Source organism: Erithacus rubecula (genome assembly GCF_903797595.1).
Source record: "Erithacus rubecula genome assembly, chromosome: 8".
Lineage (NCBI taxonomy): Eukaryota > Metazoa > Chordata > Aves > Passeriformes > Muscicapidae > Erithacus > Erithacus rubecula.
In genome coordinates this window covers 23,463,533-23,487,939 of record NC_136659.1, presented here as the reverse complement: position 1 = coordinate 23,487,939, position 24,407 = coordinate 23,463,533, and the positions used below count along the sequence as shown (strand labels likewise).

The 24,407-nt window shown below is 40.2% G+C and overlaps 2 protein-coding genes and 1 long non-coding RNA gene across 6 annotated transcripts in view; 1 reads left to right on the top strand and 2 right to left on the bottom strand.

Annotated features, from left to right (window-relative positions):
• The window catches only part of MAP3K2 (mitogen-activated protein kinase kinase kinase 2), a 46,999-nt gene extending 45,263 nt beyond the window's left edge, over positions 1-1,736 (bottom strand). For all 4 annotated transcript variants that reach the window (XM_079311614.1, XM_079311613.1, XM_079311612.1 and 1 more), the window contains exon 1: positions 1,372-1,736. The gene's annotated coding sequence lies outside the window, so the exon portion shown is untranslated. The remainder of the gene's footprint in view (positions 1-1,371) is intronic.
• A 540-nt stretch (positions 1,737-2,276) lies between these two features.
• Positions 2,277-5,905, top strand: LOC306804692. The gene is made up of 2 exons (XR_013774967.1): positions 2,277-2,360; positions 2,894-5,905. It is a non-coding gene; the product is annotated as an uncharacterized lncRNA (long non-coding RNA).
• Positions 5,906-7,213: 1,308 nt separating this feature from the next.
• PECR (peroxisomal trans-2-enoyl-CoA reductase) lies at positions 7,214-24,400 on the bottom strand. Its single transcript, XM_079311642.1, has 8 exons — positions 24,247-24,400; positions 21,129-21,262; positions 13,749-13,914; positions 12,992-13,073; positions 11,384-11,480; positions 9,204-9,314; positions 8,494-8,605; positions 7,214-8,371 (listed from the first exon to the last, which is right to left on the bottom strand). The coding sequence occupies exons 1-8, from the start codon at positions 24,362-24,364 to the stop codon at positions 8,283-8,285; spliced, it is 909 nt and encodes a 302-aa protein (XP_079167768.1). The 5' UTR covers positions 24,365-24,400; the 3' UTR covers positions 7,214-8,282.
• Between the last annotated feature and the right edge of the window lie 7 nt (positions 24,401-24,407).

Below are 24,407 nucleotides of genomic sequence, written 5' to 3'. Positions count from 1 at the left end.
CTGACAGTTCAGAAATCTCAGCAAGCCAATGCAAGCAATGCAAAAACTTGTGTTTTCTTCACCTTAATCTTCTATTAGTGCTAGGTAAACCACCTGTTCAAACACCTTTTTCAAACACATTTTTCTTCTCAAGCAACAAGTCAATCTGACAAATGTTACCTTCCTATTCTGCTTTATCAACATACACTAAAACCTTGGGGGGCAAAAGCAAATTAATAAAATACATCTTTGCTACCTGAATCAAATCTGGGTTCAATACATATTGGTGGCAGTCATGATAGAACACACGGTGTGAAGGAAACAGAAATTATAGCATGTTCTGATTTTTAAACAGATTCCTGCGGAAATCACAACTACAAAGTCACTGCAAGGAAAGGTAGAGGTGAAAGCATGAAAAAATAGCAACAAAAAAGAATTATTCTAAGGTTTTTTCAGTGTGGCATAAATACTAGCTCATCAATATCCCTTCCCTTAAAAATATCCACAGGGAATTGACAGGAAAGAACACTTTCTAGGGTATTTCGTTAGTAAGTGCTTTGCCACGAGAGAGCCCAAGACGTTGTGCAAGACAAGCCTGTAGCCATTCCCTCTGCTAACGCGTCTCTGCCATGTACACAGCAATACAATTCCGAAGGCCTCCAACGCTCCGCAACGCGCTGCATTGTTTCAAGAAAAGAAACGTTGTAGTTGAAAAACGTTTTCTGCCCGGACTAGAAATTCCCCTTATTGCAAGGCAGGCTTCTATTATCTTTTACCACCCTCTTAGAGGACACTGCACGATACAATACAGCTTAGAAGCGCTCAGCTAATTTAGCGCTTTGATCTTCAGTAATGCCACAGCCAAAAACTAAAAGCAGATTTATGAAGCAAGAGAAACCAATGAGGAAAAAAAAAAAAAAAAAAAAAAAAAAAAAAAAAAGGCAAAAAAGCCCCCTAGCCTCGTGGGTGCTGCAATGCACTTCAAAAGCAACACGGGAATAAATAATCCAACATTCACTTTTTCCCCTGACAAAAACATCTCGCAGAATCTGACCTACATACCCAATTCACAGCACCACCACTGCAGAGCAATTCAAAGAGGCGAAACCACAGCATCAGCGAGCAATCACGGGAAGGTTTAGGATAACATAGAAATACTCGTCAGGCACGTAAAGCACTTAAGATACTGCAGCGGTAATGCAAGTAAGCAACATCATCGCGTGTCCCCCGGCACCGCAAACAACCACACCGCCGCGCAGCTCCACCTGCACCGGGCCGGGCTCCTGCTGCCCCCGGCCCCGGCACCTCCGGGACCGCCCGGGGCCCCCCGGGCAAACCCGCCCCGGGGCTCCCGGGCCGCCCCCCGCCCGCCCTCTCTCCCCGCGCACCGACCTAAGTCACGGCGGAGGCCGGGCGGCCGCCGGGGACCCCCCGCGCTTCCCGGCGGCGGCGGCCGCAGCCCCGGCTGGGCGGGCGGCGCGGAGGGAGCGGCCAGGATTCCGGAGCGGAGCCCACCCCCCCGGGGGAGGGGGGGAAGGGGCCTGGGGCCTGCCCGCGCCGGGGCACGGCGGGGACGGTGACAGGCGGCGCCGAGGGCGGCGCGGAAGGAACGACGCGACTCGACAGGCGGAGGGGAGCGGGCAGGTGCCTCGGGGCGCTGCGGCCGCGGCGGCGGGGCCGGGCCGGGCCGGGCCGGGGGTCCCGTCGGGCGTGAAGCGCCTCGGCTGCCGCTGCTGCCGCCCGCGAGCTCCGCCCCGCGCGCGCCGGGCCCCGTGACGGGAGGGAGCGCGAGGCGTCACCGCGCGGCGGCGTCACGGCGACGGGGCGGCGCGCGCCCGGGGGCTGCGGGGGCGCGTGCGCGCCGGGCCCCTCACCCAGATTCGAGTGGCGCCGCGGGTTCGAGTCCGCCCGGACCCTCCGCAGCACCGCCCGCGCCGAGGGCCCTGCGGCTCCTGCCGCTGCCGCAGCGCCGTGCGGAGCGGCTGCCGGTCCCGCACAGCCGAGCCTAAGAGAAGCCCGGCCTAGCGCCGTTCCGCGGCGCGCCATCGGCGCCGTGCGAGGGCGGGACGGGAAGGTGCACGGCGGTACGAGCATTGCCATTGCTCACTGCAATGAAAACAAATCCTCTGCCAGGCCCCGACCGCAGGACGCGCTGCCTCGACTTGCCTTTCACAGGGCTGTGCACGCTTTTAGACAACTCAGAAGGGCGCTCTGCCGCCTCCAGCTCGCCCATTGCTCCCGGCACAGAGTGACCGCTCTCGGCAGGAGCCACCTGCTTCCCGCGGGAAGTTAATGCTCAATTAATCAGCGAGGAAGCAGTCCCTGATACATAGCAGGACAGCTATTACACCTACCCTTGCAGTCTTAAGTAGCCGATGACGGTAAATAATAGCACGTCTCTGTAATTAGTTTTGTACAGATGTAACAGTAACCCTACAGGCATGAGCCGTGGTGTGTGAGATGCACAATGACCTGTGCGTGTTTAGCGGATGCCCTTTGAGGCAGTGCCAGGCACGGCGTGCTCACACAGGGCTGTGCAGAGACAGCAGTGACCTGTGCTGCAGCACCTGATCCACAGCTCGGTAATTCCCGCTGAGCTGCTGCTCACATGCTGCTTGCTGGGCGTGTGGGAAGAAGGATTTAACGTGTAAGACATCGAGAGGTTTGCAAATCATGGACAACCCCTCAAAAACTATCCAAAACAAGGGTTGAGGGGCTATTTTGGTCACCCTTAACAAACCTGTGAAATAATACTTGAGCAGAAGTTTAAGATTTACGTGTCAATTTCCAGTGGGAACCACATATGAAATTAAGTAATTGCCCATCAAGGTCCATAACTTGATTATTTTGAGATCTTCAACCAAAATAGGCTACAGAGAATGATAAAAGCAAATGTCATAATGTTTTTTTAAAGGCACTGAAGAAGACAGTGCTAAAGACCAACTGATAAAGCACATCCAAGAAAGGCACAAGGCACTGAATCACTGATTCCAGAACCATCGTGCAGGAGACAGTCATCTCAAAGCTAAGACACTTTGCTCCAGACTTGGGAAAATTGTCAGTGGTGTTCACAAGACACTTGTCATGACCAAGAGTCTTTAATTAGGAAGTTAAAAAGACCTTTTCTGCCAAACAGTAAGGAAACAACCAAGAAAATGCTGACTTGTGATGCTCCTGCCCCATCAAGCAAAATCAATGAGCCACAGCTGCTTACACAGCTTTGAAAACACATCCAGTGATTCCCTAGCCTTAATGTTCCATTTCATGGCCATTTGTCAGCTTGAGCATCTTGTAACTGAATTTAACTGATGGAGGAGGCGTTAGTAGGTTTTGAAGTCAAAGTTCTTTCACTACAGAAGAAGCCAGCAAGGACCGTGGAAAATCATCCCACTTCCTCTGTCATGTGATGCTTTGTACTGGTGCACAAAGCCTGCCCAGCACAGAGCACCATCCCAAGAGAGCCTGCAGAGGTGATGTACATTCTGACAGATATCAGTGCCATCGTGCCATAATCCTGAAATCAGAGCATCTTCACTACCAGGAGCAGGATGAACAGCAAAATACTGACTTTGAGATAAAAAAATACCTATCAACACAAAGGACCAGCACTTATGACATTGAGCTCAGCCCAAACCCAGGGGCATGGTTCTGGGATCATGTGTCATGCTACTAGAGCTAAGTAAATCTTACAGGAACAGTGCAATTGCTGATATGGAAAATAACAGTAAAAAATAGCTGACAGAAGTTGAAAAAAGTATATCAGCTATTTATCCATTCTGTTCAAACCCTGTACAGGTGACAGAAGTTGGGAGATGTGGGAGTGGAAATTATAGAGTAAGCACATCTCAGGATAGTGTACTCAAGCAATTGACTGAAATCTGGCATAATGGCTCCCCCTGAATTCCAGAATCAATACCTCATTGCAATGAGAGGTTCTCACCTCCTACATGTATTGCTCCAGGCTAATAAGTGCCTGCATTAGTTAACACTAGAGCCACAGCTTCTAAACACTTTAAAAAGGAACAAACCAGCTCCTTTTCAGAGGCATGCCATCATTCTCCCTTTTTCCCCGTTTCTTTGCCTCCCCACCACTCCTTCCTATAGATGGCACCGTATTACCATGTTTTGAATGACGTCCAGAAAAGGGTAAGTTAGTGATTAATTTAATGTATATTTAATCAAATGAGGGGTTAACTGACAATGGAACAAGCTGCTGGCAACAGAGCAGATAACAGAAATTAAAATGGCTTCTTCTGGGAACTGCAGTAGGATAAAGCTTGTGATGCCAGGATGCTATAACATGACCCAGTCTTTCCTCACCAGCAGGAGGGCCAACAGTCTGTTTATAAACTTAAATCCAGCTTACATGAATTGAGCAAACAGCAGTATTATTTCAAACCTTTGCTAGTTGTGTCTGCTATGTTCCTCTGCCTTCCCATGACAGAAGGGAACAAGAGCCTGCATCTCAGTACTTCCACTTCCACCCAATACAAGTGCACCATCACTGTAAGGCTGATGCAAAAAGAAAGGAAAAGAAGGTATCTTGGGGAGGACAGTCCTAAACCACTGCTGGAAGACTCAAAAATTTAATATACACTAAGTGATCTTGGGCAGTAGTACTGATAGGTTTGTCTGCTCCAACGCCATCACTGAAGTTTATGAAGAAATTCATTTACCTTTAGGACTCAGCCATATTCAGTAACCCAGAATACAGACACTGTTGACTTTACTAATAAGACAATTCCCCTAACATCTGCAGCATTCAGCCATTTAACACAAGGCTTCTATTTGAGATGGCAGGGGGAAACTGGGAGATGCTGATTAAAAATATATGAAATTACACTACCTTGCAAAGAGCACACTTTCTTTAAGATTATAGGGGGTATTCTGTGTGACTGTTCAGAAGGCTAAACACAGCCAGAAATGCTTGTAATAAGCAAGGGTAGCCTCATATTTGTTCATTTATATCTTAAAGCACACAAGGCACCTTACTGCAGAATGACACTATTCTCCCTTTAGCAAACATGACAACTGCTAATCTGTAAAGAATGAAGATATTTACAACACAGACTTCATTTTACACTAAGTAGACCCACAGAATAATCAGACTTCACTTTATGCTAAAGAAATACCCTGAATGAACAATATTCTGCTTAACACAAGGAGTACCAGTAAAATGCAAGGCAAGTGCAGTTGACAGAAATTGACAGAAGTTCATTGAATTACACTGCTGTCACAAATGTAAAGTTCTATTCAGGCACATATTTAGATATAACACCAGACAGTGGGGTAAAGTAGCAGTTGGTAAGCACCTATTCATCCATCAAACGAGTATCTGATAAGACATAGGCAGAATAGGCACAGGCTTAGCCAGAAGTAAATACTAAAGCAACCAAAAAAGAGATTTCTAACAGAATGTTAAAGCTGTCACTCTAACATTCTTTTCTTTGCTTATTACAATTATACAGTGCAGCAAATGTTTAAATTTCAGAGTTTGGTCAGTAAATCTCCTTGATTCTTCCTGAGGTTCCTTAGTCCTTTTCTCACAGTTACTTTTGCTTCCCTTGTAAAATAAATCAAATAAAATAAAGCCCTGTTCTCTGAACTCCAGATACCCCAATCTGAAGGTCAAGGATGTTTTTGCTACCACACCCATTTCTTTTAACCTCTCAATGCCCTTTGATCTAGGGCTGTTGGCATAGGAAGAGCTTTGCTACAGTTGATATTATCTTCAGCACTACAGCAGAAACCTGAAACATTCTTGCTCCCAGCTGACACAAAACTGGGTTCCTGCAAGGTGCTGCAAAACTTTTAAAATAATTTTCATCTACATAAAAATGGACCAAAGAGGCAAGACCAAAATAAAGCCTCTCTGCTGAGAATTAAACATTTCATGTAATCCATGGCACATGATGAAAAACACAAAGTAACCCCCTCAAAAATACAAATAAAAAAAAAAAAAAAAAACCCCCATAAAAAAATAAAAGGATGTGATTACTGCAAAACCATTACAGCAAGGGAGTTACTATCCTAATATCTAAAAAATTGTGATAAACCTTTTAATATTATGCACAGTAAGCCTCATCTCATGGGGGAACCTTGGTATTATTACTGGGGAACACAAAAGAAAAAACAGAAAAGCAAACATACTAATGTGTCCCCTTCCCAGGATGTATTTTCTATATTTTTAAACCAGATTTACCCTTAGAGTATTCTGAGTATATTCTCCCATTGCACTAAGCTGAGCACATTAGGGGTCCACAAATGCTGCCTGTTTCAACTTCCTGCCAGTTGAAAAAAAAACAACACACACAGACTCATCTAAATAACTAACTTGCATCTTCTTAGTACATGCATTGCTTTGCTGAAGGTTGGAGAAGGCAAAGTCAAATTGTATTCAGCATAAGCAGAAAAGTTTGTTACAGTTTTACTTGTGAAGGAATTTATTAATAGCAGACTGAACATGGCTCCCACACAGAAGAATGCTCACCTTTCTAATGTTCTCATGATTTCCTGAGGTAAATGATTAATTTCACCATCATTACATATAAACTTCCCCTCTTTATGAATATTCACACTATAGCATAGTTAAAGGGGAAATTTGCAAGATTAAAAATTTATGATTTCCAAGTTTGTACCCAAATCTTTCAGTGAACATTTCTGGGATATAATAAAAGTAATCAATTCATTTCCATTTCACTTTGAATCCACAGTGCACATGTACCATAGAAACTCACAGTCAAAAACATAAAGAGAAAGTAAATTCCACAAGTCTCAAGCTTATTCATGTTTAACTGTCTTTTCCAGAAAGATGTTAAGAATGTTGAAATAATGTGTTAATAAACTAAATAATTTCACTTGAATGCAATGGGCTAGACTTCTAGAGTTAGTTATCTATAAGGTGCATTTGCTTCCAGGAATCCTCTTGCTGAGTACCCTGAACTAATAGTTACAACAAACAAAATATACCCTGCACAAGAGGTTTGAAAAAAGTTGGCTTTATCTCTGTACCAATTTCTCACAGCCACATAAATGACTGTCCAGTTACAAAGGAAAGAGAATAAAGCAGAAGGAACACACACGATGGCTCAAACTCCTCCTCCCCTCAAAAACTGACATTAAATTAATTTTCATGAAAAAGCAATCTACATGTACCTTTATAAGAATACATAATTTACTGAAAGACACAAATGTCAAAAATCTGCAGAGAACAAACAACTATCAGACTCTTACATTCAGTCCAAAATGAAGTATTTAAAGTTCTCTTTTATAGCAGCAACTTGATTCCAGGAAATTCAGTTTTTACAGCAAACAGACACAGCCATTAGATATTTGTTATATTTTCACTAAAGCTAGCAGACATGGGAACATTTGCCCTAAAGTGAATAAAAAATTTACAAATATAGCCTCTTCAAGTGATATATTACAAGATTCCCAGTTTTTAAATGGCATCTCTGCATTGATCAAAAAAAAACACACCTAAAGACAGTAAAGAAAAGAATTCTCTTAACATTGTAAGACAACACAGTATGGATAAAAGATATTTTAGCTGGCAAATGAAGAACTCCAAATTTCTCCTTTCCTAGTGTAGCATACTGCAGAGAGCAGTGCAATATACACAGATTTTGCATGTTAAGTTGGTGAATCTGTACTGTTTTCCATCATTGTATTTATTATCTGCTTATTCTGTTATTAATTTTAAGTTGCAGCCAGCTTAACTCCATTATGTCATGATATCTGCAAGTATTCCAAATATGATATGTCATATTAGTTTGAAACATTAATAACAGTATTCCATCTTATTTTTATTTATTTTCAGAGAAGTACTTACTCTACTTGGTCTTTAAAACCATTGTTGAACACTCAGTATGTGGCTGAACAGAAACAGTGTAGAGCTAACACTTACCCAAGGGTTACTGATGCAACTAATAGTAAAAGATTTAAATTACCTTTTTCATAAATTCATCGTGAACAGAAGGATTCCTAAACATTCCCTCTTGGCTACCTTCACTGCAAAATAAGCATTGTTTTTATTCACTTCTGGTTGGGATTTTTCATTACTTAATGCCTGTGCAAATGGATTTGTCTTTTGTATCTTCTCCCAAAAGACTGAATGTTTTCAGGGTGAATGTTTTCTGAGCCTGTCAAAAGTTTTAAATATAAACCAACAAAATCAAGGCACTTAACATAGTTACATATGAGCAAAAAAAAAAAAATTATTACTGAGAGCAGTAAGGCCAAATCACAAAGTGAGATTATCAGCAACAGGGTGCAACAGAGAACAAGATAGAAATTTCTTTCTTTTACAGCTTTGGTTTGAACTCGCCAGAAAGAAGCTTTTTCAACATTTCAGAATTTTTTCCTTCTGGTGGCGAGGGCCATCTGTTATGATCTGAGGAAAACAAATAGAAGAATTTAGTTAGTTGACTGAGAAACCAGACATTTTAGTTTTGTGTACTCCCACTGCACAACTTTAGTCACTTGAAGGGCATTATTTTGTAGCCCATTTCTTACCAGGTATTTCTAGGGCATGTCCGTACAAACTCTGGCCACCATCCACAACCATGGTTATTCCAGTTATGAATGATGCAGCAGGAGACAGCAGGAAACATACTGCAGGAGAGATCTAGGAAAAGAACGACAATTTTAATCTTTCTTAAACTGCTGGAAACTGCTCATGTCAAAGAGGTTGTGAAAACTTTTACAGGCAAGATATAGTAACACTTTTACTTAGTAATGAAAACTGTAACAGCCTTAAAGCTGTCCTTCCAGCCACAAACCTCAAGCATGAAGAAAACAGTAAGCAAGAGGAAAAACAGTAAGCTGTCCCAAAGCTGCATCAGGTACCCAAGAACCAACAGAAAAAGTTTGATCAGTTTATCAAAGATGCACATTCTTGGTGGAAGAGAGCTAAGTGCCTTTAAGATACACTTCTTTTCTCCTTAATATTCATTCTTTCATTCCTTCCTGCTGCAGGCAACTTCTTCAAGAAATAATGTCTACTTATTAAACACTTCAAGAGTTAGCTGAATTAAATTTTCTGTAAAACAGTGACTACTGGTTAAGTCTCTCACTTGGCACAACCACACATTGCTACAACCTTTCTTCTTTTTAAATATTCCATCACAGTGCAAAATTAAATCTTTTTGTTCTCCATATAATAAAGTGGCTTCAAAATAGAGACATAGAAGTAGATGTCTCAGAGGCATTCTAAAATACATTACCTCCTCAGGAACAGCTGACCTCTTGGCAGGAACCTTTGGTATGCTCTTTAACCACATCATTACACCTTGTTCTCCATAGTTTGCAACAGCAGTTTCTGAAAATACCAGTCCCTATTTAAAAACAGTACAGTGAAATTTAAGTTCTCTTGCATATGTTTAAACTGATCATTCTAAAATTGTGAAGTTGTCATTACTGATTTTTGTGGGAATGAACTATCTAAAAAGCACTTGAATACAAATTTTTGAATGTAATGGCATAGTATAATTTATACAAGAAGGTAATTTGGCTGCTAGCCACATCTCTATTCAAGCACAATAATTCTGATTATTTCAATTCTCTGCTGTCACTTCAATAACAAAAAAGAGGAGTACAAAAATCTCAGAGGCTGCTTTGCAATTACAAGCATTTCATGTTAAATTACAGAAGGAAAGTACAAAGCTCAAGAACAAGCTCTCAAAAGTTTCTTGTCATCTGTAGGAGCACTAGACCAATTCATTGTGAATTACAGAAGCAGACAAATTTCAGTCAGAATTCAGACTCTCCCTACTTAGCTGCTGTAGAAGCAGAAAAAGATGACTGTGTTTGCTCTGGTGACCACACAGTCTGGGACTCAAGTTTAAGTAAAATAGCAAAATTTGAATTCATCCATGAAAATTATACTAAGATTTTTAAGATACCTGTATAACTTATGTGAAACTATTTTTTTCAGAATGCACACTTCCCCCTCTATATATCCATTCCCAACAGGTTACTCTCCTCCAATAAAAGAAACAGTAACAATTTTGTATTGCTACAACAGACCTAATGGATCCACAACAGTAACAAAAGTATTATAGTAACAAAAATGTGGACTTTTGTTATCAACATAGTAACAAAGCCAGCAAATACTCCTGAAACAGCCAAAGCCCTGAAGTGCTTGCTTGTCAAAAACTTCAGACGTGTGCTATAATATCTAATCAGCATGATTCATTAGGTAATTAACATGCCTGAAAAGTATATTCACATAATAATGCTGTCTTAATTACTTACTTCCCCAAGACTTGATAAATCAGAAAAAGCAGATAAACAGGAAATACAAGTCAGTAGATCTTAATATTTAATATGTCTCCAGATGAATTTGGTCTCACAAAGGTTACATAAAAGCCTTTACCCGAATGATTAACACACATCTGCCTTTAGGCATTCTATACTATGCCAAACAAAGCAAGCCAGATGTTTTAGGACAAGAGGCACAACAGAATATACAAACATTCTACAAAAATAGTAGCAAGATCTTCCTAGGGATCACTTAAACAAATATGACACTTCACCTATGACTCACTGTAAGACAAGCTAAATTCTGTAGAAGTAGCTGGACAAAGTTTATGTTTCCTCTTTTAATTTTGATGGAGTAAATGTACAAAATAAATGTGGATAAAATGACAACAGATCACACATTCTCAAATGTCAACGCTAGAGCTTCTATGTAACTTCTGCACTACAAAACATAACTGATCTTTTTAAACAGTTATTTAAAACAACTCTACCTGCTGTCTACTTCCTTAGAAATGTGGCAGGCATGTTTTAGCTGACCTGTGCAGTGGTTTCCTGTCTGCATGAATTTGATAATAAAAAATCAAAACACACATTTATACATATGATTTCTCTGAGAGAAGGTACACTCCAACTACAGTCTATATGCCTAAAGCTAAACTAACTTAACATGTAGGAGACAAAGTAAAAGGACATTCAGAGATTTTCAAAACAAGTTTGTAAACATAGGTGGAAACCATTAGCATACCTGAACCTCAATCAGAAAATGTTTCCTGAACTCAGAAGTAATGTATCCATTACTGAAACACAGAGTATTCTGTAATTTTATGTCAAGGCTTTGTAAAACAGGTCACCAACTCCTACCAGTATCATTTCATTTAGCTATAAAAAAACTAAAACCCAAGTGAACCAAGTCAAGGCAAAAAGCAGAAGCAATTTTATCCCACATCCTCTGACTCATCATCCAAAAGTACAAAACACTGTCAAATGGTCCAAAGAGCACAGTAAGGAAATTATAAATAAACAAATACATAAATAATCCACACACAGTTACTGGTAATAAATTTAAATATCCATTTTGGACCAAAAGCTCTAACTATGAACATGTGTAACAGCAATTTTAATTGGATCTTTCACCATTACTTACAGGAGCAACACTGTTGATTCTCACTCCACTGTGAGCCCATTCTAAAGCTAAAGTCTTGGTTAGGTTATCCACTGCAGCTCTTGCAGCTCCTGAGTGCCTATGGAGAAAAGAAAGCAAAGGAAGCATCTGTTCCCTTAGCTAAGTGTCTGATATTAATTCTATTGCAGTCTCAGAGTATTCAGAGTGGCTTTCTCTGGCTGGACCAAGTATCTGGAAGAGAGAGACTCGAGTTTCCAAGTTTGACCATGGCTGTTTAAATAAGCTATGCTGTGATTTCCTGTCATTGCTAGAAATACTTAAAATCTCTTTCCAATGCAAAATGGGGTCAGTTACACTCCACTGCAGGAGAAGGTATATAAAAAGAGAAAAAAACTGAAGTTCAAACTGTGTAAAACTCCCTGTAGCCTGCACAGGTAAAGCAACACTTGGAAGAACAGTGGTCTGAAAGATTGCTTAAATCTTCTGACAAACATAATTAAAATAAGTTATTATTCAGAAATTACTGTTGGTGGATGGAGACAGACATTAGAGTCAGAGTGAATGCCTACACCTTGCTGCTGTAGATAACTAGTCTGGAATGATTAGAAGCTTGAACAAATGAAAACAAAATTACTGCAGTAGTGAATTGTAGATAGTTGTAGTCAGAGAAAATGAATAAATTTAGCTGCTTTAGCCTAGCAAAACAGAGAGATAGATAATAAGAGGAAGCTGTAAAATAGCTTCTCAAATACAGCAAAATAATAAGAAAAGCTTAAGAAAAATGTAAAATAACATAACTTATTCATAGGTCTAGGCCAGAAATACATAATCTCCAAGCACACTCTGAGGAAATGTGACAACTTTTATCTTCAAAATCAATACTTATAAAAAACTCAGATCAGATTACTTTTGGCATGAGTGGTGGCTGGACTTGTAAAGACATATTTTTTTTAACAGTACATTTCTGTAAGAAGTTTCAATTCAATTTAATTTGGAACTAGTTATTCATCTACATGCAACGGTTACTTAGGGAAGAAAAATCACCGTTATTCAGAATTAGTTTGTTTTTCCTCTTAGTTCAACTCAAATTGAAACATCTTCAGCCTATTTGCCATGACAGTTGAACCAGCTACCACAGTGGATATACTCAAATAACTTCAGCACCACCGTGTGGATCTCTATATTTAGTCTGTACTGTGAAGAACAAGTCAGTGAGAAAATATTCTGCTGTTCCTTAAAAATATTGGTTTTGAAACCACTCAACCCTGAATGAGGACAAAGAGAGCAATACTTGCTCAAAATATATTTTGTATTTCTTCAACAGAAACTCAATTTCAAAGTTAAAAAAAAAAAAAATAGAAAAGGGAACCATTTCCAATTAAAGCTTCACTGGCAAGTCTTGCTACATACTTTCTTACAAACAAGTGGAGACCAGAGATGCCATCTACTGGATTAATAAGAGATCCCCACACATACAGTCAGGTGATACTCTTGCTCTCTCATGACCTAACTACTATATTTCTATACTCTGCTGCTCACCTTTCTGTACACACCTTTCTGAAGTGTTTAGGAACAGTTAGTATTTATGGGGGAAAAATATAGGAAAATGTAAAAAGAAAATATTATTACGACATTCCAGGAAAGCCATTTCTCACAGCAGCAGTAATGTTGACAATGGCTCCTCCATGTTCCTGCATCCAGGCATTGTACACTGTATGAAGGAGGAAGATAACCTATAAATATCAGAAGAAATGCATACAAATGAACTTGTCAACTGGAAACCAAATTTGGAGTCTTAACTGCAATCACACTACACATTCGTTATACTGGTTTAGGAAAACAATCTGTTGTCTGTACCACAGCCTTGCCAATCCAGAGGTGAGGCCATGAGGCAACAGGCAAGGTCCAGGTAAGGCTCAGTGATTGTAAAGAAGCATTTGATGGAAATCAAGATTTCAGGTTTCCATGTAAATTACTATAATTTCCACATTCCAAAGCTATCGGAGAATGACATATCATACTTAAATTTAAGCCTAAATTTATATCCCTGAAGAAAGTATTTTCCTATGTTATACACATTGATTACAGGCTACAAAAGTTAAGTGATTTTCCTATAGTCTTTTAAATGAGTATCCAAGTCAACTGACTTCCCAAACCTGGCCTTAACCAGAAGATCATGCTTGCCTAAATGTATGTTTGTATTGATGAACAAATGCAATATACCATTTAATGCAAAGTTTTGGATGAGATTCAGGAAAACAAGTATCCACTGTCAGAGAAGTTCATGAAAAGAAGAAGCTAGGGAAACTCTACATTTCTTATCTTCTGGTATTTCTGTAAAAAACAAAACCAAATAAACATAAAAACCTTACTGTTCAGCTCTTACCTGCTTTGCAACAATAGAAAGTCCCTGTCAGATTTGTGTCTATCACAGCATTCCAGCCTTTTGCCCGGATGGCTTCAGAAGGACTTGTAAACTGACCCCCTCCATTATTCACCAGGAAGTCAATCTTCCCATGCAGACTCAGTGTAGACTTCACCAAAGCTTCCACCTGAAACAGTGTTTGTTAGTGTGGCATGATGATCACAGTCTACACACGATTTTGTTCTTATACAGTATTTTCTCCCTCATGCCCTTTTCACAGAAAAAGAGGAGGTCCAGCCTTCAGAAAGGCTGTGAGATCAGTATGACAGGTTTAGCCAGCCAAGAAGGGCTGGGCTGTATCCATGTTTCCTTAGGAAATTTTGCTGGTATAATGCAGGTGCTGTATAAAATAGCAGCACCCAAAGAAGAAGGGGATTTAAGCTGCTGAAGATTTGTAAAATCAAACAGACACCATGCCCACTATAAACGACCTATTAAGAATGTCCTGATGTTTTTCAGAAAAGTGGGGGCATTCACATGAGATCTACAAAGAATTCCAATAAAGTAGCTACTGTTATTTTCATCTCACTATATAAACCTGACCATTTTAAATAGAAAACATAACTCATCTTGTGTTGTTTTATCATCCTTACCTAGAATTTTAGTACATTCACTACAGCTCTGACGTAAGAGTTGGCAATAGCCAGTCTTCTTACCCAGAGCAAAAAGGTTAATTACCCTACAAAGCATGAAGTCTAAAAAATGCTGCAAATCCAAGTTATTTTCTTTAGCAAAACTATTATTGCAAGATAGTAATAAGAACCCTATATCAAGAACTTAATATTTTAATATTTATCTCAAGAAACAAGAAATGGGACAACATGACTGTTTCCTGCTTACATCATCAATGATAAGTAGATACCATGCATCAGATATTCCTACTCAAGCATATATAAAAAGAATCTAGCATCTGTGGTTAGAGTAAAACAGAAATAAAAAACCCAAAAAACCAAACAGGTGTAGCAATGATGCCACTCAAACAGATTGGGCTAGGGGAAGGAGGATATCAATCAGCCTTTCTCTGTATTGAGCTAGCAGTGGAAAACACCAGAAACAAACAAAAATGCAAGCAATGCACTATCTGTATTTCACAATGAGTGCTACCAAGCCAGTCCCATAAAAATAGCTGCTTACATCTTCTATTGCTAACAGCACAGGATGGTTTAACAGGATAGTATGGATCCTGTAAGGATGCATCTCTTCAAAGGCAAAAACCCTAAACAAACATATAATGGCTGAAAACCTAGAGCCTGCTGAGAAAAAAATGCCTTAAGAAAATAATTTTAATACCTAAACCTAATCTTCAAATTCTGAATGTAAATCTTATTGCTCACTTACTAGTCACTGCTGGTTGTGGGATGTGAGGAAAAAACCCAGAAAACCACAACAGCTGTGACAACAGTCCCAAACTCATAGCTTGCTACAACAGCCATGCCACAAGGACATTCTGGCTTTTACTTTTCTCTTGTTGTAAGCAAAGGAAAGTCATGTCTGGCTAGGCAGCAAAAGCTATGCTTTCCTCAGCAATATCAAACTCTTCCCCCTGTCAGTCTGAGAATTTTACTTTGAATAGTATTCTCTGTAAGTCACTGAAATATGGGGACCTTTGTGGAGCAGAAATGGTTTCAGTATAAAGAAGATTTGAACAGACTAAGGCTATTCAAACTGTGGAAAGATGAGAGAGACAGAGAGAAGAAAAAATTATAAGAATGATTTTTAAAAAAGATAGGAAAAAATTAACAAGAAAAATCCACTGAGAAGAGGCACTAAAGCAAGTTTTCAACAGCTGGACAAAATGTATGTTATACGCTATAGTATATCAATTCAAAATGGTTCATAAGTTGCACTTAAGGAATAGCTTCTGTTCCTACATGCTGCACCATATTCTCAGGAAAAAAAAAATTAATAACCCAACAACAACAAACACATATCAATTCTGCTTTCTGAAAGCCAGGAAAGGCCAGAAGGAACTCCAGTGACAGCTCAGATGGCTCCAACTGTAGCAATCTTCAAATAGTCTTCAGAGCTGTGGAAAAAGCATCACTGCAGTGCTTCTCCCAGTCACAGTAAACATGGTGACAGCAGCCAGCAGCAGAGAGAGAAGGAAGGTCTGGTAGAACACATTTAAATCACAGCAACTACTAAAGAAGATTCTTTCCTATTGCTATAATTAAGATATCCATTTGGAAAGAACTTAGAAAAGCTATCAAAGACTCTATTTTGAAGAAAAGCAAAGCTCCATGAGGTAAAGCTAATAGTTTAGGACATTCTTCTGAAAAAAAAACAGAAAAGAACAAAATCAGGCACTTCAGACATAACCAGAAGATTGGAGCTCTGCGAGGAGGAACTCCTGTGTGTGACTGCAACTCAGATGTGTTATGCAATAGCACATATTCAAAGACAACTGAGATGACAGTAGTCACTGACTCAGGGAAAAGGGACAAATGTCCACGTGCATTCACAGGTCACCTTGAATCAGTAAAACACACAGGCAAACAACCCACTACAGAGTGTTAGAGATTTGTGATTTGGTGGCTAGAACTAATAGGCATTCTGGCACAGTGGTAACAGGTATTTTTACTGTGTTATTGCTGTGTTATTTAAAAGCACAACAACAGGAATCTCTTATTCACAACTCCCCACCAAGCCACAGTTTTTCACTACAGGCTTCACACAGACAGGCATTAAGTATTTATAAACCAACTGAGCCTATGCTAAGCTATAAAGTTTATTGGAAAAGAAAAGCTACTAGTGAAGTCTGACACAAGGTGTGTGCTAAGTACCTTACTAAGCACCATACTGAGTCTGTCTGAAGTTGTCTTTTTGATGTCCAAGTGTCAGATTTTACCCTCAGGGTCTGGTCCAGCAGCAGGTTCTGTTGCTGGAGTTCAAGTATGGAAAGGAGACACCGTGAACAGAATTCTGAATTGCTGATTTCAAGAACAGCTGCGGCCTACCAGAAGTACAAGGTTTTATCTTCCACTTACCTAGAGACATACAAGCTTCTACTTATCTAGGAGCCAGTTAAAGAAATGTTTGTCCACAGAGTATAACAAAAAGACTTTAGGTGTAAAGATTTAAAGAGTACAGCTGCCTGTCTCAAAACACTGTAAAGGCCACAGAAGAAACTCACCACAAGATGAAAAGCCACCAAAGCAGGAACTTGAGAGAAACATAGAGGAGAGGAATTTGCAATAGGAAAGCATTAATTCCAGGCCTAGCAGAGGCAAGGTGGGGTTAGCACATCTTGGTTAATGCATCCGGACAAAAGTGCAACTGCTCATACACATCACCCCAAGTTATGAGAATGGCACCTGTGACCACCCCATGGATATTCAAAACTTGGCCTGTATGAAGGTGGTACCCCCAGAAGACAGACAGGACACTTCTGCATCCATGACTCATGACCATCATCTGCTTGGTCTCTGTCTCTCTGTGTCTCTCCCTCCCTTCCTCCCCTTAATTCAGGCATTCATTCCTAATGTCTTGTCCCTGTCAACAGATTTTGCTCTAGCTCAAAATTTAAGACACAAAAAGAGATAAAGATACACATGTACACAGAGCTGTCTGGTTTTCATCTCAGCAGAACAAACTGATCTGCTCTCAACACCTTATGAGGGCAGTGCCAGGAAATCTCAGGTTCTCTTATCCCAGAACCCTCTACTCTGCCATTTTTAAAAATAAAGCAGGTTTTTATCTTTTACAGAACACTCAATGGAAAACTAGTCAAAAGCAGCAGCAAATTTATGACAAAAATAAGCCTGACAGGTTATGCAGTGGTTGAAAATCCTCCATCAAGCAGGATTATTTCTTGCACATTAAACAAAAGGTAAGCTTTGCTAGAAAGCAAAAGGGCTTCTAAGGATGAAGATTTAGAGACTTAAAAATGTGAATTCATTAAGCTATTCCCATGATATTTGCCATCAAGTTTCTGCAGCAATTATTTCACTGCATCTTTTTTGCCTTTTCATAGGCCAGAAAGAGCTCTAAGAAACATCCTGAACTACATGAAGAGCGATGAACCTTCTAATGCTTGAATTTCACAGATCCAGACTAGAGGCATGAACTGTGTCATCTTCAAAGCAGGTTGGTTAATTTAAGATTTGCAATAGGAAGCAAAAAAATAATCTTCTGGCAATTTGAAAGCACCTTCATCTTTCTTAAATTTTTCCCTATTCAAGGTCCTTCCCTCCACTTTATACAATTCAAACAAGGACAAAATTTATAGCGGCCTTTAGAGATATGCAGAAGGAGGAGATGGAGAAGGAGGATTAAAAAATGGCATTCTATAGTAAGAAAAAATGGCTTGTTCCTACAGGTGATCAGGATGGCTTCCTTCAAAACAAAGGTTTACTCTTAGAAAGACTTCAGTGAGATGTCAGATAGAATGACATCTTAAATGAATTATGTAGTTCTTCAGGAAACTTCCTGGGCTTTGAAGCTTGTGATAGATCACTTCTGACATCTAAGGGAGCTTGAACACCCAAATTGGTTTTTTTTTCCCTGTTGAAACATTTATAATGTTTTTCTCCTGCACATGTTCTTTGGTACCTGGTATAAGGGCTAAGAAGGAGGATGAGTGATTCACATGGAATTCTTGCAGAGGCTATTCCTCTCTACCCAACAATGTGCTCTCATGATATCTGAGGTAAATATTCTTCACTCATACTAAACTGAAAGCAAAGAATTAGTTGTAATTTTACTAATGAGTAGCACACAGAGCCAACAGTAGTCTAATTTCTTTCATGAAGGAACCCAAAAGTTTACATGCCCTCTCATCCCCTCTTCCACTGTAACAGGAAACTTTTCCTGTACTTGTGAAAATACTGTACCTCTACTCAATATTTGCCTCCTAAATCCTTAACAACATCTTTTACTGATTCCTGTTCTTATGACTCCAAGACCCAGGCACTAAACTTTAAGTTAAGAATGGAGTAGGTTTTGAAAGTGGATGTACTCTTTGAATTGAAGTAAAAGCCCAAGGGTACTTTTCCTCTAATTCCCACAAGGCAACCAAGTGCAAATTAGGAAAAAAATACTTTCCACCATTGCTGCTCTAGGAAGCATAATAAATAAGTAATAGTAAGCTGTGGGATGTGGAAAACCTGCCATACGCTTCAGTTCTGATAGTTTTTAGCAGTGTAAGTTAACAATTGTTAATTTGAGTTTATCTAGTTTCAACATACAAACCAAAGCAGAGAAGTATATGGAAGCACTACCCTTGCTACAAATTTAAGAGTTGAAAACACAGATTTCTCATCCAACAGTCAATTTAGAAATTAAGTAACACATGGGCAGGATTTAGCAACCTTTAAGTATCTCAGTATTAACACAAGAGAAGAGACCCATAAAGGCACAAGCTAAAGAACAAAAATCACAGGATGTCTCTACCTAATAAAAAATCTGTTCTTGGAGATGGGCATCTGGAATGGAGAAATGCTTAACAGTTAAGTTAAGCTTAAGTTCTTACGTTAATATGCAACAGAAATTGCATTCTTAATTCAGATTGTCAGCAAGAGGTGTATGAAATTTTCATAGCATTTTTTTTTTCTAAATAGGACTTCAACAGAAATAAGTAAGAGCAAGTGAAGAACTGAAGTGAGTCAAACCATAAGACTAAATCAATGACTGAAAAGTTCAAGACTACAGTTTAATGTACCTTTTTCCTCCAAAGCCTCTCTTCAATAGAAACAGACATGAAAGAACAATGGTTGAAGAGAACTTCTACTGACAGGAGGCATCCAATAGAAGCTTCACTAATATCTTATGAAAAGTTCTAGGAAAGTTCTGATGTGTCTGTAAATGGCTAGAGTTTAAAACTAAACTGGAAATAGGATAATTCTATGATAAAACTGCAAGGTAATAGCAAAGACACAAGTTTCTTCAAGTATCAGTATGGCTACCCATAACACAGAAAAATGCCTAAACATTTTACACAGCATTATAAAGAAGGATTGAAAAGCACCTTCAAAAATGTCCAAAGCCACTTAAGCCTATTTTGTCAGATAGGTGTTTACCCACAGTTAAAAAGGAAACAAAGAAGGAATGGCAGTTTAGTGGAGATTACCTAATTTTACCACCCAAGCAAACCCTTTACCTTCTCACAGAACTCTGCAGCTCCCACTAATCAATTTCAGATTGATACAGAAATAAGATTCACCTCCAGAAGGTCATTATTAAGCATGTCAGGGTACTTTGTGCAAGAAATAGACCTGAAAAAAAGCTTAAACCTTTTTTCCTCTTTACCTCTTTTCTTTCCTGTAGCTTTAATCATGCAGGTTGCCCTCTGACATCTGCCATAACCTATTATGTTGCACTGCTGATGCCAGTAAATACACACCTAAAATTCACTGGTAGTTGAAGTGACATACTGCACAGCCCCAGGGTTCATCTCCTTCAGGAAAGTCTGAGTAGATCACTATAAATATTTTATGGCACAAATTGTTCCACAACGGAAGAATTTAATTTTTTTTATGGCCATATATTAGGATATTTCCAGAATCTTCATAGCTACTAGCTACATAGCTACTAGGATCATTAATATTTAGGTTAAAAGAGACTTTGATAGGTTTAAGAAAAATATAGCAATCAGTGGTTACTGGAAGCTGTCTTCAAAAAGTTAAAAATCCAACCTGAACCTGGACTTTTAAATATTTAATAACAGAGATAAAAAAATTTAGGAAGTGCATGCAGACTTCTGAAGAGCCTGGATTACATACTTTTGCTCTTGATCTTCCATTTTTGTAATATGAAGACAAAATTTAAAAATCAACTTGAATAGTAACAGAGTTTGCAAGGAGGCACGCCTCAAACTGTAACCAAAATTTCTGATATGGCTAAAATATTATATATCTGTGGGATTTTTTGGCTTTATTACAAGCCACATTGACAATGCAAGGCACTTGAGTCAAGTCACAAGCATTCAGATTCCATGCTATGCCTTCCTGTTTGAAGGAACTATTCTGAGGTCTCCATCTTCACAGGTTTACACCCCCTCACTTCTGTCACAGCAATGTGACAAAGAATCATGCTAAGTGGGCTCTAGCTCACTGCAGAACATGCCAGTTACAAGGCCTGTGTCTCCCAGAAATATCTGAAATACGCAAGCATGGTCAGAAAAATATTTGCCAATATTTACAAATGCTTTTTTGCTTAAGTGGTTAACAAATGTCTTTCCTTGGGAAGCACATCTATCCAGATAAATTTAATCGAGCTTTGCTTCACCTTTCCCCTGATCTAAGCTACCTTTGAGAAGGCCAGAAATCTTTAGAGATCTGAGAATTTCTATACTCAATATGCTTTTGACATATTAAGCCCCAGAACAAGCTGACTGATCTTTACCTCCTCTTCTTTGCGGATATTGCACTCTATGGGAGTCACTTGGGCAGGACTCATGGAAGCAAATCTGTTATTCAGTTCTTCTGCAGCAGCTTTTAATCGGTCAAATTTACGAGAGGCAATAACAACACTGCAACCTGTAGAGACAAAATGAACCATCCTTCAGCTAACACAATTAGGCTATTTCTTTTAGTAACATCATGGAGATATCTTGTAGGATGTGCATTTATTAGTCACTGACTAGAAAACACAATGTTGAAGTTCTTGCAAGAGAGAGAAATGACTGATGTCAGGTGCTTCTTAGCAACAAGATCCCTCTGCCAGGAAAAGAGCAATTAAAATAAAGTCCACAAGGTTTGCCCTCCTTCCTGCAGAAGGGAAGATAGTCTGTGAGTTGCAGAGTCAGCAAAGCAGCTTTCAGACATCACTTCTGCTGCTTCTGCTCACAGCTGCCTCATTTATCAATTAAGTGATTTAAAGATGTTTCAGCAGGTCTTGATTACAAAAAATGCTTGCTCTTAAAACCGCAAAAATCATCTTCCTGTACAACTGGCTGTAATTTTGACTAGTATTGAGTAACTGTAATAGTTTGCTTTTAACTCTACAGAGACTGAAGGAAAGGATAATAGCCTCATAAGATTAATCCCTATCTGCAGTCTACAGACAGTGGGAACAGAGCCCTCCCTGTGGCACTGCAGAATCCTAGCTGCAGAAACGAGAGAAAAAAAATAAGGCAGGAGCTCAAGTACTCTTTTTTTCAGCATTTGGAGGCAGAAGGACTCATTCTATGGAGAAAAAACAATGCATGGGCCAAATTTAAGTCAAGCACACTACAACCAGTCTAATTTCTTCTGTCACACCAGTGGACTCAGGACAGCTTTAAGGCTTCAGGAATTGCTACTACATAGACTAAGCCAAAGGATACCAAATTAATTCCTAGTGTAAATCCAGCAGGCATGCAATTTCATGTAATGGATAAGCAAATTACTAGCCAAGAAGGCAAGGGGTCTTACTTGCAGTTTACTCCTTCCACAATCTTAGCATTTCAGCAGAGGTAACCCTTTCTTCATATCAGGATTGCTGCACATCTGCTTTAATATAAACCATCCTCAACCAGCCAAAAAAAAAAGGGAAAAAGTTAATATCTTGCCAGGTGTGGGGTTTTCTCTGCCCCCCTCTGTTGCAGAGTGGAATTTGGCCTCTCATGTGATCAAGCAAACACCAGAATCGACTCAAAATAACTAGTGGGAGGAAAAAGCAGCATGCTGTTCATTTGATTCAGGCTGTCTTGTGAAACTATATATTTAAAAAAAATATTAAAAATAGAGGAGTTTAGTTCTTCCAGAGGAAAGCATTACAACTACATATCCTTAGGAGCTTCCCCCTTTAATCAGTGGCCATCTTAAAACAACACATATAAAGACAGTAGTCCCTCAGGTCTCCTGATTTTTTTTTTAAAGAACTCCAGTGACTTGCACAACCACTTAACTAAAACAAACTTCATAAAATGCCACACACAATTACCAATTAACACAAATACTGAATCACAGGAGCCCCGATGCATTTACCAACTTAAGCCCTTATTAATACACACTGATATAGAATAAGGTCCAGTAGAATACTACACTTTTGCTAAACAGACTAAACGAGAGAGGGCAAGATTCTAATCACTGAAGAACACTTAGTACATACTGTGCAAGTTGACACTGCATCACTTAATTTTCTTCACAAAGATGACCAGACCATTTCCTGACTAAGTCAGGGAAAAGGGCACAAGTTTCCAGACAAAAGGTTTAAATTTGCCCAGAAAGCCTCAAAGGAGACTGGTTATATAAACAGTGTATATAATGACTAGGATTATCTGACACTGCTCCTATGCCTGTAAAAACCAGCCTCCCTTACCTGAAGTGCAGGGTATACATGCAAATAGTTCCTGATTATCATCTTGTGAGGAGTAACAAGCAAGTCTACAGATAAGGAAGGTTATTCCATTAAGCCCTGTACAGCTCTTTCTTAATTTTTTCTCATGTGCTTTGTATTGATTTGTTTTCTATTGTGTTCTATTTAGGCTGTTATCGACACCCTTTTGTTACTGTATTTTGCTTGAGAAAAGCAGCATAGATCAAATTAAGCACAATTTTAAGGTAACTGGGTAACATCACCAACAACAGTGTGTTGATGCTTAAAAAACACCTCTTTAACGCAGCATGTAAGGACACCTGAAAAAAAAAAATTACTTTGTTCCCCAGTAATACAATGATAACAGAACTAATCCTCCATTCAGCTTCACAAAGCACGTGGAAAGCTGCAGCACAAAGAGCAGGAGAGGCAGAGATATCTCCCAGCACAGCCTTAACAAAGAAAGCTCTTTACTATGCAGTGCAGTGGTGCATATTCCAACAACAATGCAAACCACGGGAGTGTGACACCGAGAGGTGTAACACTAGCGCTGGTACTCTTAAGGTGCTGAATCCGACAAACTATCCAAACCCAGACTAATGCCGATGATGTTGAAATCTGCAGAAAAGGTGTTGCAAGGTGGTGTAGGAGTCATTTCTACCTCTCCTGGTCTCACAACAGAAAGCCGGGAGAATGCCTTTTACTCTAGGTTTTAACACTTCCCTGTATTTAGCGTGGAAACAAAACCTACGCCGTGCATCATGAAGATATTCTTCAATCTCAGGATGTTCCTGAAATCGCAGACACTGGGAGAAGCACCGTGTCTCTAAGATGTTACTGCTCAAGGATAACACTCTGTTCAAGGTTCAACAACCTCGTCAATCCTCCAGTTAAAGTAAGATGAGAACTCACTGAAGGGGGAGTCTGAGAGAAAGGGTCCTGGTTTAACATAACCTCTCTGACCTCTGTGTTTGAAACAGGGAGTGCTTTGCGGGCCAAAAGACACAGCCCCACATCAACCTCACCTCGTAGCCCTTCTATTCAGCGGTCCTGTCACAATGTCCCACCCACGGGCTCCTCGCACCCCATCCCCGAGCGCCGTGAGCCCGCAGAACGCAGCACAGCCCGCGGGCACTGCCCCTCCAACTCCATCGGCCCTCCCGACACCCGCCTCGCCCCGCGGCCCCACCGGGGCGTCCTGCGGAGCCCACCCCGCGCCCACCTAGCGCCAGCAGGTCGGCGGCGATGGCCTTGCCGATGCCGGTGCCGCCGCCGGTGACGATGGCGACCCGCCCGCGGAGCAGCCCCGCCGCCAGCAGCCCGCGCCCCGCCGCCGCCATCTTCCCCTCCCCGCCCGCCTCAGCCGCGCCGCCCCCGCGGTGA

Excerpts from the sequence above, each read along its gene's own strand:
- PECR (XM_079311642.1), bottom strand. The coding sequence starts at position 24,364 with ATGGCGGCGGCGGGGCGCGGGCTGCTGGCGGCGGGGCTGCTCCGCGGG. Across the intron at positions 11,481-12,991 it reads AATGGCTTTCCTGGAATGTC|GCACTCAGGAGCTGCAAGAG; the intron begins GTAATAATATTT and ends TTTTCTCCATAG. Across the intron at positions 8,372-8,493 it reads ACATGCCCTAGAAATACCTG|ATCATAACAGATGGCCCTCG; the intron begins GTAAGAAATGGG and ends TGTTTTCCTCAG.